At 38.0% G+C, this 15,884-nt stretch overlaps 3 protein-coding genes across 3 annotated transcripts; 1 reads left to right on the forward strand and 2 right to left on the reverse strand.

Annotated features, from left to right (window-relative positions):
- The first annotated feature begins 17 nt into the window (after positions 1–17).
- On the forward strand, positions 18–5,952 carry LOC121513391 (coiled-coil domain-containing protein 127-like). The gene is made up of 4 exons (XM_041793125.1): positions 18–79; positions 676–813; positions 3,045–3,289; positions 3,376–5,952. Exons 2-4 carry the CDS (start codon positions 684–686, stop codon positions 3,820–3,822), a joined length of 822 nt encoding a protein of 273 aa, XP_041649059.1. The 5' UTR covers positions 18–79; positions 676–683; the 3' UTR covers positions 3,823–5,952.
- Positions 5,953–6,095: 143 nt separating this feature from the next.
- zmp:0000000930 (telethonin) lies at positions 6,096–10,526 on the reverse strand. The gene is made up of 2 exons (XM_041793126.1): positions 10,262–10,526; positions 6,096–6,900 (listed from the first exon to the last, which is right to left on the reverse strand). The coding sequence occupies exons 1-2, from the start codon at positions 10,393–10,395 to the stop codon at positions 6,588–6,590; spliced, it is 447 nt and encodes a 148-aa protein (XP_041649060.1). The 5' UTR covers positions 10,396–10,526; the 3' UTR covers positions 6,096–6,587.
- Positions 10,527–12,513: 1,987 nt separating this feature from the next.
- mrpl32 (mitochondrial ribosomal protein L32) lies at positions 12,514–15,541 on the reverse strand. The gene is made up of 3 exons (XM_041793842.1): positions 15,367–15,541; positions 14,414–14,610; positions 12,514–12,974 (listed from the first exon to the last, which is right to left on the reverse strand). Exons 1-3 carry the CDS (start codon positions 15,461–15,463, stop codon positions 12,723–12,725), a joined length of 546 nt encoding a protein of 181 aa, XP_041649776.1. The 5' UTR covers positions 15,464–15,541; the 3' UTR covers positions 12,514–12,722.
- Between the last annotated feature and the right edge of the window lie 343 nt (positions 15,542–15,884).

Raw genomic sequence — 15,884 nt, forward strand, 5'->3', positions numbered from 1 at the left:
CGAGTGCTAGAGCGTAATAAATTGTGTAAGCTGGGTGTGCAGGAACAAATGTATAAGTGACCTAGACTTTTCATTCAAGGTGAGACACAGCACCTTACATATTATCAGACATGCAGCGATTTGTTACCGGACCTATGCAGTTATCATGTCCCGTTTTATGTTTGCATTAAAAAAAAACTCAAACGAGCATACGCCATCAAGCTAAATGTTAGCTAGCATGTTAGCTCATAGCTAGCATTGTTTGTGGTTAGCTTAGCTGTCAAACTTCTGAGTCATGTCAGACTGGTGTTTGCTTTTGCAGAGGCTTTATGAATGCTAACATGCGGCATGGAAGCGTTTACATAAGGTGGTATGCAGCATTTTAAAGAGCATGCATACTGTAAAACCCCAATTTTAGGTATCCTGTATTATGAATGACCAATTTATAAATTGTGTTTTCGTTGCAGTAAGGAATTAAATTGATCCCAGGACATTCATTCAGTCATGATTTCATAAAACACTAAGGGATGTAAAATTAACACCACTTTCATCTAACCGGTATAATGTCAGTAGTGTGGATGCTCAGCATACACACTATTTGTATTTGTAATGTTATGTGCTTCCAGACCTTTGCTGTATTTTTAGTGCATATAATGAGAGACCTCAGTGTTTTGATCTACTTTGTGTGCATTACAGCATCCTCCATGAACAACTTGAATGATCCCCCAAGATGGAACATCCAACCAGACCCCAGAGGGAGAGGGGCGGGGGGCGGTGATGGGAACCAATGGAACTACGCCCTGCTGGTCCCTATGCTGGGGCTGGCTGCATTTCGTAAGTTACACAAGGACACATAAGAGTGTTTGTAGATGACATAATAGACAAAATACACCTGACATTTTTGCTTGTTAACCTTAGTACATCTACAAAACAGGAATGTCTGAGGTTTTCTGAAATGCACATATCAACTGCTGTAATTTTATATAATTTGCCTGATTTATTTTCTGATTTGAAAGATATACAGTTTACATTTCTATTTGCAACAATGCTAAAGGGGATAGGAAGGAAAGCATATTATAGGAGTGTCAGTCACCTGTTTCATCACAATACCATATGATATCAGTATTTTGAACAAATTTGGGAGATTTTTTGATAACTTTGCCACGATATGATTTTGATGCGATTTAACAAAGGAGGCTACATTCACACAGCTACAGAGGAAAAAGTGGTTTGGCAATCAAATTACTGAAAAGTCCCTGTATGTAATAAAAAAACAATCTCTTTTAACAAAAATGATATGTTTACTGTATGGTATTATTTTTTTAATGTTGCATATGTTGTTTTTAATAACTTTAAAATGAGGGCCGCTGATTACCTTTATATTAGGAACATGATATGGACATTTGTGTTAAAACATGTTGATTTTTGATTTGATTTTTCCAAGCTTTTTTACTCTAATTACACTTTGCTTCAGTATGTACTTTTTGTACAACCTTTCATTATAATGATCAAGTTTGGCCTTTGTTTTCCTATTTTAGATTTTTTCTTGAACTCATTTACACAAATGTGAACTTCTATACTTATTTCTGTTCAATTACAGTCCTTCATACTTTTTACAGGAGGATATTATTGTGGCATATACTTCACTTGTAATATTGTAATAAATTAAGATTTTAATGGCATTAAGTCAGTGGAATGTGATGTAACAATGATGAATTTACATTGTTTTGTATTTATTGCAATCTTGTTTTGATGAATAGAGGATTTAAGGCGAAGTTTTATTTCAGACCTCTTGTTACAAGTGGCCTCATAACAAGAGAGAAAGAGGGAAGGGTGGTTGAGGTCATACAGCTTATGTTTTCATTATAAATCTTATGTGAGACTGCGGACTACAATTAAGAAGGCAGGATGCAGTGGACTCTTCCATCTCTGTTTATCTGTTCAGCCTGTTTCAGACACCACTCACACTTCTTCAGCCATGGGTAGACAATAAAAGGGAAGTGGTTTTTATCTGTAAACGATGCCAGTAGGTGGTGGTGTGTGGATAAAAAACTGAGATGCAGTCAGCAAAACAAGGGCAAGGGGCCCGCCCAGCAGTAGTATCTGTCTGAAAATATGTCCACACAAAGCCAAGAAGGAAGTGGATATCCTCTTTAACTCAGCTGCTAACTGTTTGCCGCTGCCAATAGCTTGCTGAGGACATACAGAGGGGCTGAAACTGTCACGGGGCATGTGGAAGGAACAGCAGGGACACTGCTACTCCCTGCTGTTTTGTTTAAGGGCTCGTTTATGCTCTACGTTTAAGACAAGTGCAGATACAGACAGACCTTTCTGTCCATACTCTGCTTTCATCTTGTCTCTTTTTTGTCTGTTCTCTTAAAGCTTAGGAATACAGACCAAATAGCAATACCACCACCAATTGTACAGCCGGAAAGAGGCAAGACCATTCATTCAGTTATGTAGCTCCGTGACAGACAGCGGCTTCTAGTGGATTCATTTTTCAGTGTCTACTCCAACATAACAGATGCATGCCAGTAAGGGCAACGATAGTTGTAAGGTTTATAATGCACGGATCCATTTTCATGCATGGTTTCCTTCATGCATGCTACCTGAAATTGATTCCAAAGTCTTATTTTCAAATGGTTATCAGTGATTTTCCTAGGCATTTAATTTCCCATCTGATTAATCAGAACATATGATTGTTTATCCAATATTTTTAGTTTATCAGCACTGGTCTGCTGCTCTTCATCTCAGAGATTGGTTGGTCAAGTGTGATGGGTGGAGCAAGGGAAATGTGGAGGCAGAAGAGGGGCTGGGAAAAGAAAGAGGTGTGTCAGGGTAGAGCATTTGAGCATCTGTTTTGATCTAAAACTCTGCTCTGAAAGTCCCATAACAAGACTTCAGTGACACTGGAATGCTAAATAGTCAAAAGAATTGAATACAGTACTATTTCTAAAAGTTTAAATGCTGAAACAAGAGAGAAGAAAATGCTTCAAGTACATCACAGTTTGCATTTGTAAGTTAAACATCTTGATTTTGCATCTTATCTCTCACTCTGACTTCAGGTTGGATCTGGACCAAGGAGTCTCAGAGGGAGATTCAGAAGGTGAAATCGCAGTATGATAAGGATGTGTCTACTATAAAAAATGAGATGGAGGCAAAGTACCGAGAGACGCTGTCAGAGAGGCGCAAGGCAGCTGCAATTCTTGAATTGGAGTTGGAGAAGGAGAGACAGAGAGTGAAAGGCTACAAGCAGGCACTGGTCTCACAGAGCCAAAACCTGATGGAGGAACGGAAGCAGTTACATCAGGTAGAATCCATGTCTTCTACTGTTATTATGCATCTTCCATCAGTTGTCTCCTGCATAACCTAAAAGACTTTCTTCTTCTCTGCAAGGAGCGTGAGGCGTTAGAGGACGAGAAGCAAAAGCTGGTAAAGTCTGGAGCTGCAGGGGCTTTGCTGCACAAAGCACTGGAGCGAGAAAACGACTGGTACAATCGAGCCACTGCCACCCTGAGGGAGCTGGAGGCTCAGCTCGTGGAGCGCCAAAACGCCTACTGCTCCCTTATCCAACCTCGGGATCAGCGACTGGAGATGGAGAGGAACATGCTGCTGAAAGCCGTCAAAGAGCCCATCAGTGCAGAACTCGATCTAGAGTCTGATCTGAAGGACATTTTTAAGCGAGACAAGCACTGTGCGGACCTGTTAAACATGGACAAGAGGAAGAATGGAAGCCTCATGTGGGTGTATCTCAAGTACTGGCAGCTGCAGGTCACTGTCCAAAAACACAAGAGAGCTGAAGAAGCCATATTAGGAGGGAAATTACAGCCTCACACAAAGTGACAAAAGACAAAAACAAGCTTTAGTTTTTCATTTGACTTAAAGGAATGTTAAAGGTATGTGGGTTGGGGAAGGAATTGCATGTATTTTTCACTCTAGAGCAGTTTTCACATAAGCTCTCCTGAAATTTTCCAGGCATCATGCACATAAATTCTTCCCGAGTTTGCTGTTCACACATAAACCTCACAGTGGGACACTATCACTGCTCTCAGGCGGACAAAGACATAATGCTATGATAAGAATTTCTGCCTTCATATCAATGCAACATATAGCTTAACATATTCTCTGGATTAAAAAAGGAACATAGTGGAAAACAGAAAGCATAATGATGTTTAATGTTCCTGAGTATTTCCTGCTTTGTTCCCACATCACTCCGATTTTATGCAGGAAATTTTTACTAGAGGGCTAGCAGGAAAAATTCTTGCTGAAGTCAGGGAGAAAATTTTGTGTCCACACATGCAGCTGTTTAGTGGGACATTTACAGGAGTTTGTATTTAAATGCACTGTTAGTATCATTGCTTGATATGGATGATTGAAACAAAAGATACATCTCAGCAAAAAATGTACATCTGAAAGTTCTCCCTTTATCCAAAAAAAATTTACAAAGTAATTGAATTTTATTTTATTAAATAGGGACAATGCAGTTTTATCACAGAGCATGAGGCTGATGTGCTACAAGGAGAGTTTATAGCAATGGTGAATTTCCAACTCTGGTCCCTCTTGTTGGGCCTTTGAGAAAAAAGGGGCATTTCGAGCATGATAAAAATACAATATACCATGAACTCAGAATCACCTGTATCAGCAAGACATGTTTGGAACTAAATATTTCAACAACATACAGTTTGTTATGCCTTGAAGTCCCTTGTAAATTCTTGCAGGGTATCTAAGTTAACTTAACTTATACTGTTATTGTACTGAATTATGACCAGCTGCAGTTCTATTTTGCATATAAATTGAGGGCTTTAATTAGCATTTCCATTGTGATTTGATATGCATTCATCTTCAGGGAAAAATCTTAAAGTAAAAGCTACTGAGTGCGAGGAAGAGCAAATTGCAAACACAATGTCAAGAATCTATTCTCAAAGAATATTTTTCCGCGAAACCATCAAATTTGTCTGTGGAGTGTTTTGACAATGGTCATTAAGACGATGAATTGTTGAATTGTCAGTCATGATGTCTGTGTTGCATTGCCTGTTTTCACCAGCGCCTATTTTCATAACTCCTTCCTCTACATCAGAGTCTCTACTTTCTGTTTATTGAGATTCTGACCTTAATGATACTGTTTCTGTTTTTGTCACTGGTTTAAGATTTTAATCCTTTAAGTTTTAGAGCTTTTGATCTATCAGGGAATCAGGAATCTACAGATGCATGTGAATATAAATTTAGGAAAAGGACTACATCATTGCAGCACAAAACAGCAGTAGACAGTATCAAACAATACCACTTTAATTCCTACTTCTCTCCCATAATTAAAGGATCACTAAAGCTTCTTCATACGGGAACAAAAATGATTTTGTTTAGGCCATGACGTGGTCAGTAAATGCTGGACTCTATTTTATGAATTGAATTGTGCTGATGCTTACCACTCTGTGGAATCTGCCTAATAAAAAATGATTGAAGACTTACTCATCTAGTTGTTTGTTCATTCTCCTTTACATCTCGCCACTTTGTTTTGTTGTTTACCATGGATGCACAATTAGTCAATTTTTGCTTATGCCGATATTTACAAATTCATTCCAGCTGATACCAGTATTTATACATTCTAAGACCTAAGACTTTAGTCCTTTAAACAAACTTTAAAGTTCAAGGATGCACAAAGAAACAACCTTCAGTCCTTAGAATACACTTTAAAGTTAAAGGAACAAAGAAAAATACTTAAGCTGATGTAGGTCTGTTGGTACAGCCATTAAAGGCCAATATCTACAGTTGATATATGGGTTGTAAATTCTGGCAGCTTTCACTTCTGCTGATATAGACCCTGGATTCACCCCCTTTGATGCTTTACTCTTTTACTGATTTTATAAATCAGTCATGGTCAATACGATTTGGCATTTTGTAACAAAAATATCTTTAAAGCCAAAATGGAAACAGATTGCTACAGAGTAGTAGTTTTTATAAGCACTGTGGTTACGTGTATCATGTCAGTGATATTGTGCATCCCATTGTTTAACACAAGGGGGCGCTGCCTTTTGTTTTTGAATTATTTACCGAGTCAGTACCACAGGGATGTTGACGCTTCTGTTGTATGAAGTACAAAAACACACTGAATAGATGCATTAGCCTACATATTAGCCTTTATTAATGGAGCACAAGTCTGAAGTCTCATTGCAAAGTGCCTCATCAGAATAAAACTCAGTACAAATAGCACATAAGCAAGCTAAAAAAGACATTAAATCCGCAAAAGACAGATAAAAACTGGATTCCTTTTTCTACAATACATTATGTATTTGTCTGTGGTTTATTGAGTCATATGTTTAATATCATTCAGGCTTTTAAATAATTGTAAATTTATTAAGAGTGCATAAATGCAGTGAATAAGTCTAAAATGCCTCAGAGGAGGTTTAAGACTCAAAATATTCAGTTATTTTGCAGTTAGTAAGACGTGAAAATAACATGTGTGATGCATCAATGGGAGGCAACATTCTTCATATATCTGGTTGCTTTACACAAGTCTGAAGCAATAGAATAACACTACTATGTACGTCAAACTCACAGAAGATTTGCTGTATTTTCTGAGCAGCAGCTTTATAAACCTTCCACCTCCTCGCTCACTCCCTCCTCTGCAAGCGCTGAGAGGTTTCCCTCGGTGACGACATCAAACTTGAGGCTCTGAAGTTCAACCTCAGTGGCTTCCTGAGATCCGGACTCGCAGCGGCCCCTTTGTGTTCTCCTTTCTTCTCCAGTGTGACCGCCTGTTTTCCCATCCTAGTGTGCAGGAGAGGAAGCCGGTGCTCTGTCATGTCCCCGCCGTCCCTGCCCAGCCTCAGAGTCTGGCTCGGACTCCTCTGGACCGTGAAGTGGATCACCTGTTGCTGCTTGTAACTCTCTCTGTGAACGCTGTCGGTCTCTGACAGAGTGAGCCTGGAACACATCACCCACACATGATAAATTACATTTAATCCCCTCTAAGTAGTATTATGGCTCTGTGGTCATCATATCTGTTTCAAATGCATTTAAAAAGACTGAAGGTTGGAGCCTTAACTGTTGCTTGGCTGCTCTTTGTGTACAGTAAACACAGGCCTATCTGCAGTTACACCACTGATCAGTGATCAGTATGAGGTCATGTTGTGGACCTGATCACAAACAACTTTCACTCGTGTTTATGAATCACTGTGGTTCAACCCTCTCATAATACAGCAGCCAGTGCCATGTTGTTACTGTAAATAAGAGAGCATGTGCTGCTTTGTTTTCCTTTTCTCACTGCCCTGCTGCTTACAGCACAGTCATAACTGGAGCAGATCTTTGCGTATTTAACAATATTTGCGACATTAGTTTAAGTATATTACTTTTTATGTTCATGGTTATGTATTTCTGTAGAGAAAGAAGAGAAATTTCATGATTTTAATATATTACACATCTGAAGATAATGAGCAGGAGGATGAAAAATCTTATTTACAGTCCCTATCAAAAGTGTTCACCCTCTTGGATGTTTTATTCTTTTATCAATCATGGTTAATATAATTTGGCTTTTCTGTCTCAAGTGATTTAAGTATAAAGACATCGGTGTCTGGAAGGTCCAGTCAGTTTTCCTGGCTACCGTTACCCCATAAAGACAAAAGAACACTCCAAGCAAGTCATATAAAAGGTTATTGAAAAGTATAAGTCAGAGGATTGAAACGAAGTTTTCTAAGAAACAGATCATCACCCTGAGTTCAGTTAAATCCATCATCATGAAATGGAAGGAATACTGCGCCTACATCAGGCCGTCCTCACAAACTGAGTCATCATGCAAGAAGAAGACTAGTGAGAGAGGCTACCAAGACACCTATGACTACTCTGAAGAAGTTACAAGCTTCAGCAGCTGGAATGGGAGAGTCTCTGCATACAACAACTGTTGCCTGGGTTCTTCACCAAAGCTTCATGGGAGAGAGGCAAAGAGAAAAACACTGTTGAAGACTCACAGTCAACTAGAGTTTGCCAAATGGCACATGGGAGACTCCACAGGGAAGTGGGAGAAAGGTCTTTGATGAGACCAAAATGGTGCTTTTTGGCCATCAGTCAAGATGATACGTTTGGCGGACACCAAACACTGCACATGACCACAAACCAGTGGCGTGAGCGCATTTTGCCTCCCAAGAGGGCACTTTAGCATGCGTTTTTCAACAATTGGGCCACGGGGGGGGGGGGGGGGGGGCGACCCCGTGCACACCACTGCCACAAACACACCATCCAAACTGTGAAGCATGATGATGGCAGCAATCATGCTGAGGGGATACTTCTTGGCTGCTGGTCCTGGAAGGCTTGTAAAGGTAGAGGGTAAGATGAATGTGGGAAAACGGGAAAATCATGGAGGACAATTTTATTCAGTCTACAATAGAACTATGGCCGGTGAGAAGATTTATTTTCCAGCAAGATAATGACCTGAAGCATACAGTGAAAGCTACACAGAAATAGGTGAATCTTTTTACTGTTCTAGTTAAAGCCCAGACCTCATTCTAATAGAGAATTTATGGCTAGACTCGAACAGGGCTGTTCATACCTGATTTCTGTACAACCTGACAGAGCTCGAGCAGCTTTGCAAAGAAGAATGGAGTCAAGTTGCAGTGTCTAGATGTGCAAGTCTGGTGCATCTACTAAATACTGACTGGGGGGGTATTTATGCAGTCACTTACTGAATATTGCATATTGCATATTTTTATTTAATTGACATTCTTTTATAGAAGTCGGATATCACTTTGACATAAAAGTTTTTTTTTCCATTAAAAATGAAAATATATATTGACCATGATTGATTTATAAAATCAATACAAGGGTAAAAAATCCAAGGGGTGAATGCTTTTTAATCTGCACTGTATACTGCCTTTTGTTCAAAAACAAGTTCTGTCAAATGCAATTATTTAGCCTCTTATTTTGCAGTAACATAAAAAAGTACTTCAAAGCATTTGACTATACTTCTCAAATTTAAAATAACACGTTTCACACAGTGTGACTTGCCTTTTTTTCCCCATATTTCCTCAAACTACAATATACTTCTAGAGCTCTGTAAATGATCCCACATTTGACTCCAACTATTGAAATACAACCTGCTTTAGAGGCATCTGTTCATACCTCTGCCGAAGACTAACCCCTGAAAACCTGTTGTATCATATTTGATACATACTTTTATGAGGCCTCTATCTAATCAGTAGGATCAGTAAATTGCTTTAAAAATGTTTGAATATAATCACATGATTGGTAAAAATGTCTTGGATTATCAGTTGCAAAAAATGACCAATTTACAAAGATAAAAAAATGTACAGTGCTTAACAAATTTATTAGACCACCTGTTATATTTGTCTCAGAAACCATCCAGCATCATGAAGTGCTTTAATGTGGACTCTTTCATTTTCAGTGAGCTCTCCACGTTTTACCATTTTAAACAGGAATGAGGGATTTCAAACTGAATTCACCCAAATCTGAGCTGGCTCACTGGGCTTCTCTGAGAAGTCAGAAATGAATCAAGCATAACATTCAACCACTAAAACGAATTTTTCTGTTCAGGAAAGCAAGTAAATAACTATAAAAATAACTATAATTTGACATATTAATCAAGAAATAATAATGTGCTTTACTATTTTTTCAGTTTTTTTGTAAATCAGTAAATTTGAAAATTCATGGATAACAATAATAATTATATTTTAGCATTAAATAAAATAATTTGGGTTAAAGAGCTTCTACATATTGGTGTATTAACCACTGCAGAAACATAAAAAATGGTTTTGGTAATTACAAATGCTGTTCATTTAGGGCAGCTGTGGTATAAACCTTACTTTGGTTAGGGTAAGGGTGGCCTAATAAATTTGTTAAGCACTGTATACATGTGAAAGTTTGTGGCAACTTTCTTTTTTTGGATTTTGGTAGAAGGTGAATTAAACATTTCAGTCCCAAAAGAATTGTCTGGTTTTTATTTGAGTTATCAGGCTTTAAGGGGTTAATCTTGTTCTGATCTTCCTCATCGTCATAAAACAAAGCAAACTTTAGCTCAATTCTTGGCAATCCTCTAAATATAAATAACTAAACTAAATCTTTTGATTTCAGTCATTTGTACCGCTCTTTTCTGTGATATAAATAATGGTTTATGTCACTCATGAACATGCTGCTTAAAATTTCCACACAGTAGCAGAGATAAAGCAACAAATAAAATATAAAATCCTTATTACCTTGTAATTCAACACAAATTCTGTAGAGCTTGATTAAGGTGGTTTAAACTTAATTATAAGAATTCCGGATGAGAAAGACCTACTTGTACTGTGGTCTGGTTTCAAGGACCACGCTGAGCCAGCAGGCCTCGTAACTCTCCTTCTTCCACTGGTTCTCCTCCTGAAGATCACAGAAGGAGTTCACCAGGTAGCTTCCTCCTCGACTCACACAGTGCATGATTATATGTGAAAATCTCAGCGACTGTTATCTCCCCCAAAAATCCTAAGAAAAAAAGGAAATCTCTAGGCTTATGGACACAAATAATGATCAAATCTCATGTGCCAAGCAGTCTGAGAGGTGAGTCTTAAATTGTGAGTCTTAAATAGCCAGCCTTGTTTCTATTTTTACCCCCCTACACCCCTTTTCATGAATGTTGTGAATGTCCTCTCTTCAGGCATCCTGGAGGTCGGTTTTCATTTGAAAATGGGCTTCAGTTTTTTTTCCATGACATGAAAGATTACCCCAATGAGAGTTTACCATGACCACTCACTTGTCTAATCTAGTGAACTCATATACATTACACAGAGTAAATCTTGATTAACAGACAAGCTATCATAAATTTGTGTCACTTACCTTAATGTATATGATGAGTTTTTGTATCATGATTAGGTTTATTGCCTATGTGAATATAAAGTGTGGAGAACTGTGTGTTTCCATTCATGCTATAGCTGCCTGTGTGTTGACAGAGCCATTAAATGACTAATCTCTCCAAATGAATTTGATCCAGGGTTCATCAAAGACAAAATCCTGCTCACTCCTCAGATATCTCTCACTTAGACCACGTGTCACATGAAGAAAACAGCTGAGGGAAACCAGATCTGTAAACTTCACTTTATAATCCATCTCATCAAACCATAACTTCACCAGATTAATGTGAAAGACTACAAACATGTTTATGACTGTTTCTTAGGACAAATGGAAAGAAATTTAAAAAATGAATCTTGGATTATAAAACTTAAAGGCTTAAACGAGTTCAGAGGGTGTGTGATGATGAGACTGACTAAGTAGTAGAAATGCTGGATTCATCCCAGCAGAAAATGACTGTTCCAGCAACACAGGAGCCAGTTAACGTGACTCTAGAGTGAGGCTGAATCCTCTCTGAAAGATGTCGCTTCTGCATTAAGACATTCAATTACTGAACAAAGAGATGCATCTAGTCAAGGGTATAGAAAATCCATCATGACCAGGCAATTTTAAAGCAAGCCGTTAACTGAGTGTGCAAGTTTGAATTTGAATTATGTAGAAGTTGCAGATTTTACAGAACTTTTCTGATATTTGCATGTTCAACAACTTTAATAATTTTTTGACTAAACTTTTCATGAATTGTATTTTTTTTTAGCAGATTAGTACTATTTTTCACCCTTTGCATCCATCAGTGGGTTTTAACAAATCTTAAAGCCATACAGAGTGTCAAAAAGGTGTTGACCATTAAAATCTAGTGTTAAATTATTTAAAATAATGTTTTTGTTTTTTTTTTCATTCCCTGAAAAGCTGATTTTGGAGATGCAAGGTTTTGGCCCACACCATCTTTATTTTACTGTAAAACTCCTCAATAACTACTCAGTACTTAAAGTAAACTTTGAATCAGATACTTTCAACTTTTAATTGAGTAGATTTATAGACCATTATTTTAACTTTTGCTGAATTTTAACCAGAGTAACTGTACTCTCACTTGAGTACAATAGTCACGTACTTTTTCCACCTCTGATTAGAGCTGTCAAATAATTAAATTATTTAGCTTTGGTTAATCTCAGAATTTCTGTAGTTAAAAGTGATTAGTCTCAACTTTTTGTGATTCCTCTGTGCTGCATTTAAAACTTTTTTTTTTTTTTTTTTTTTTTAGATTTTTGTGCCATCTTATAGTAAGGGTTTCTGACTTCCTGTTTGAATACAGACCTGCTTTTGCTATGAAAGAAAATAAGTAACTAACTGGGTAGACTGAAGATTATGACATGAACTTAACCACAGAAAAAGGAACTTGTTATGGATTGAAAGGAAAAACAGGAGCAGAAAAGGCTATATGTTTGATAACAGGGTGATAATGAATTTTGACGTGTCCACTGAGCTGTCTGTGAGTTTTTTTTCAAAGTGAAAGGAGACATTTAGGAGTCGTGGTGGACTTCTTTTGCATCCCTGTGGCTGCAGGGACATTTTACAGTAGCTTAACCAAAGCAAAAATAGAGATGTGATTTTAAAAAATGAATGCACTAACTGTGAACTTTAGTTACTCATGATGATAAATATTTGATTGATGCATTTGCTGCATTAATAAAGGATATGCACTTAAGATTCTACTGTCAAGTAATACATTTATTGTCAACCATTTAAATAACCTCTTAATTCCTCTCAGTCAGTACTGTGACAAACATGTTTGAGGGCTGACAAACATTTAAGAAAAAAAACATGTCTGGTGCCAACAAATTGGTTAATCTGTTGATATAATACATTATATTCACAGGGATACGTGAAAATGCTGTATCACACACAGCCTTTACATGTCAGCATTAGAAGCTGAACCACAAAGGCCTCTTCCTTGGCCTCTCTACGATCCTCTTATCTTTGTCCTGTTCGCTCGGCATTTCACCGTCGTACAGGACGACAGTCTCCACCGTCGGGGCTCTCAGCGGGCCGCCTTCCATCGCATTAATCTGCTGACGGATCAGAGCGGTCTCCTTACACACTTTGGCATAACAGAAGCCACACAGGATATGTTTCTGCTTCAAGTGGCCACACTCTGGACATGGCTCGATGTTGGTCTGAGAGAGGAGACGGAATCAGAGAGAGAATGACTAACTGTGGGTCACACAGAACAACCTTTTAACACATTTCTGGTACATCATCTGTGGCATCACTTACATAAATTCAAAACAAGGCATAGCATGAGTGACTTCTGCGGTCCTTGTTGACAGACAAGTTTGTCTTAAGTACTGGTATTTGTGAGTTTTGTATAACTTAAGTGCTAAGTTTATCTTAATAAAGCTTCTTAAAAAGATAAAAGGACACAGATTGATGTGATTGTTTAGCAAATTTGAATTTTTAAATAATCTGAATGCTTTTTAAAGGAATCATCTTATTCTGGACTTACTTTAGACTAATACATTAGGAATATCTTTTGTTGAATATGCACTTGTGAGGATAAAACCATGTGGTTCACAGTCACAGCAAGTGCAATATATTAAAGGTTTGGTATTCACGCACAACTGCTAAGGCGTCGAAAAATGATTTGCTTTTTGTGAAGGCAGAGAGGATGTCCAAGACGATGAACATGCACATCAAAAACTTCAAGATGTCAGTATAAAAATGATGGCAGAAATGGTCTCCATTGATAAAGAGATGGTTCAGCAAACTCTGCATGAAAATATTAACATGATAAAAGTGTGTGCAAAAGTTGTTCCAAAACTTCTGACTCTTGATCAAAAGGAAACATGACACCAAATGTGTTGAGACAGTCTGGAACAAATTGAAGGAAACACACCTTTTTAGAAAGAGTGATTACACGCGATAAAACTTTTCATTTTACTTTAATTCATATTCTTTGTCTGACTGTACTTTTACAAATGCGCCGGATTAATAAACTAAACTAAATAAACTAAATCTTCATGTACTATCCTGAGACAAAAAAGCAGTTCATACATTGAAAAAAAAAAAACATCATCACTTTTAACACTTTTAACAAACAGGTTGTACAAAAACTGTGAGAAAAAGTCTGAAGAAACAGACCACAGCTGTGTAAAAATGGTTTCATTCTTCATCAAGACAACATGCCAGCTCACACCAGACTCTCAGTGAAGCAGTTTCTGGCCCAAAAACACACCATGGTGCTTGATCACGTTCCCTAGTCACCTGATCTAGCACCGTGTGATTTTTTTCCTAAGAGAAAATCTGTGCTCAAAGGAACACATTTGAGACTTACAAGATACAGATACAGGAGAGAATGAAGGAGAAATACATTTTATCTAGCATCTTTAACAAGATATGGGTCTATTGTTGGTGCAGCATTTACATCATCTACTATCCAAGTAAAAACGTTGTTATAATTGCTTAAAGCTCTCCAAAATAAACACTGTAATTGTAAGGTCTAGTATCTGAAACCTCTGCTTGTGACTCCAAATCAGTTAGAAAATGGTAGCACCATTTAAGTGTAGTTACTGCAGTGGGTTTGAGCCTTCTCCGATTGAGATTTTAATCATCATACCTTGACTTTTAAGAGTTTTTCTGCAGCTCTCCTCCTGGTGCGGTTGACCTCTATAGTGCGCCTTTTCTTGGGTGCTGCCATCCATAGGATGCTGTCCAGAAGACCAGAGGGCTGCTCTGAACTCTGCTGCTCCTCCAGATCATCCTCCCTGACAGGCTGGGGCAGGAGGCTGGGGCCATTCAGTGCCAGCGCTGGAGCTGTAGACAGGAACAATGTTGTACCTCTAGGGATGCAATAATACCTTGCAATATAACCAGAAATCAATACAAATACCTACAATTTCAGTCATTTATTTCAAATATACAACAATGCTATTTTTAACCAAGTTTCAATAAGAAAATAAATTCATTTTATTTTTAAAAGTAGATCTACAACCCCCAAATTAAAAGAGTATACGTATCTAATAAAACTACAAGGAAAAAGTTAATTTATCTTTTATTACTCTTGCTGAATAAACACATGGTACCTGAGCCCTACAAAGAGGATCAGCGCTCAGTGAAGAAACCCCTACTCCATTACTATTTGCCCCCACAAGTCAACTGTGCAAACCGATGGCTAGAAAGAAACCATCACTTCACCGGGGTTGTCAAGTAGAAACCCTTCATGTGATTAGTCCAATTAGTCCCATGACACCTCCAGAGGGCTGAACAGTGATCTCCAGCGCCCCAGAACCAGCCCCTCCATGCCAGCTCTAACCACCCACCATGCCAATATCTATGCCATTTATTCAACCATTCATTTGAACTTAAACAAAGAAAAAAATGTTTGAAAAAAAAGTATATTGAAAATAATGTATCGTGAACTTAATACTATGTGTTGGTGCAAAATTAATCGAATACAAAACAACGTCACGACTGCCCCACTTTGTAACAGTACTAAATTTCCAGCACTGATAAGAGGGTAATGTCAGGGCCACAGCTCAGTACTAACGTTAGCTCCTGTCATTAACTCACCCAGATGTCGGTCCAGTCCCGCCGCCTGCAGCAGTCTGCTCTCAATATGTAGCAAAGAGCATCTAAGGCTGTGCATAAAAGAAGATAAATTCAACATTTTTTATGTCAGCACGCTGCCTTTCCTGTAGACATGCCAAACAGCTCACGGTCACACAGTAACAGTGCGTCATCAAACGGAGACGGGACATTTTTTCTTCGTCTGTTCATTTCCTGCCAGACGTGACGACTTTGGGCATTTTACTGCCGCCTAGCGGTCAAAATTAAATTAAAATGCCAGAATTGAATTATCGAATTTACAATTGGAAAAATATCATAAATGCAGAAACGTGTATAGCTTGAAAGGTAGAACAATAGCTTCCTCATGAAACTGAAATAAGATTAAAAAGATAGCATGGGGACACTTACAGGATGTTTCATGCCAAATTTATGGTACATTTGGTCAACTTTGAAGGAAAAACCTCTGTTTATTTATTTTAAAAAAACTTGTTTACGTGACATTTGAGATGGAGTTTGACAAG

Source organism: Cheilinus undulatus, linkage group 8 (genome assembly GCF_018320785.1).
Source record: "Cheilinus undulatus linkage group 8, ASM1832078v1, whole genome shotgun sequence".
NCBI classification, from domain to species: Eukaryota; Metazoa; Chordata; class Actinopteri; order Labriformes; family Labridae; genus Cheilinus; species Cheilinus undulatus.

Bases quoted from the DNA above. Each gene is read 5' to 3' on its own strand.
- LOC121513391 (XM_041793125.1), top strand. From the start codon at position 684: ATGAACAACTTGAATGATCCCCCAAGATGGAACATCCAACCAGACCCC. The intron at 814-3,044 runs GTAAGTTACACA...CTCTGACTTCAG, and splicing joins GCTGGGGCTGGCTGCATTTC to GTTGGATCTGGACCAAGGAG. The intron at 3,290-3,375 runs GTAGAATCCATG...CTTCTCTGCAAG, and splicing joins AACGGAAGCAGTTACATCAG to GAGCGTGAGGCGTTAGAGGA.
- zmp:0000000930 (XM_041793126.1), bottom strand. From the start codon at position 10,395: ATGCACTGTGTGAGTCGAGGAGGAAGCTACCTGGTGAACTCCTTCTGT. The intron at 6,901-10,261 runs GTAGGTCTTTCT...GATGTGTTCCAG, and splicing joins GAAACCAGACCACAGTACAA to GCTCACTCTGTCAGAGACCG.
- mrpl32 (XM_041793842.1), bottom strand. From the start codon at position 15,463: ATGTTGAATTTATCTTCTTTTATGCACAGCCTTAGATGCTCTTTGCTA. The intron at 14,611-15,366 runs GTGAGTTAATGA...TCCTGTCTACAG, and splicing joins GGGACTGGACCGACATCTGG to CTCCAGCGCTGGCACTGAAT. The intron at 12,975-14,413 runs GTATGATGATTA...CTCCTCTCTCAG, and splicing joins AAAAACTCTTAAAAGTCAAG to ACCAACATCGAGCCATGTCC.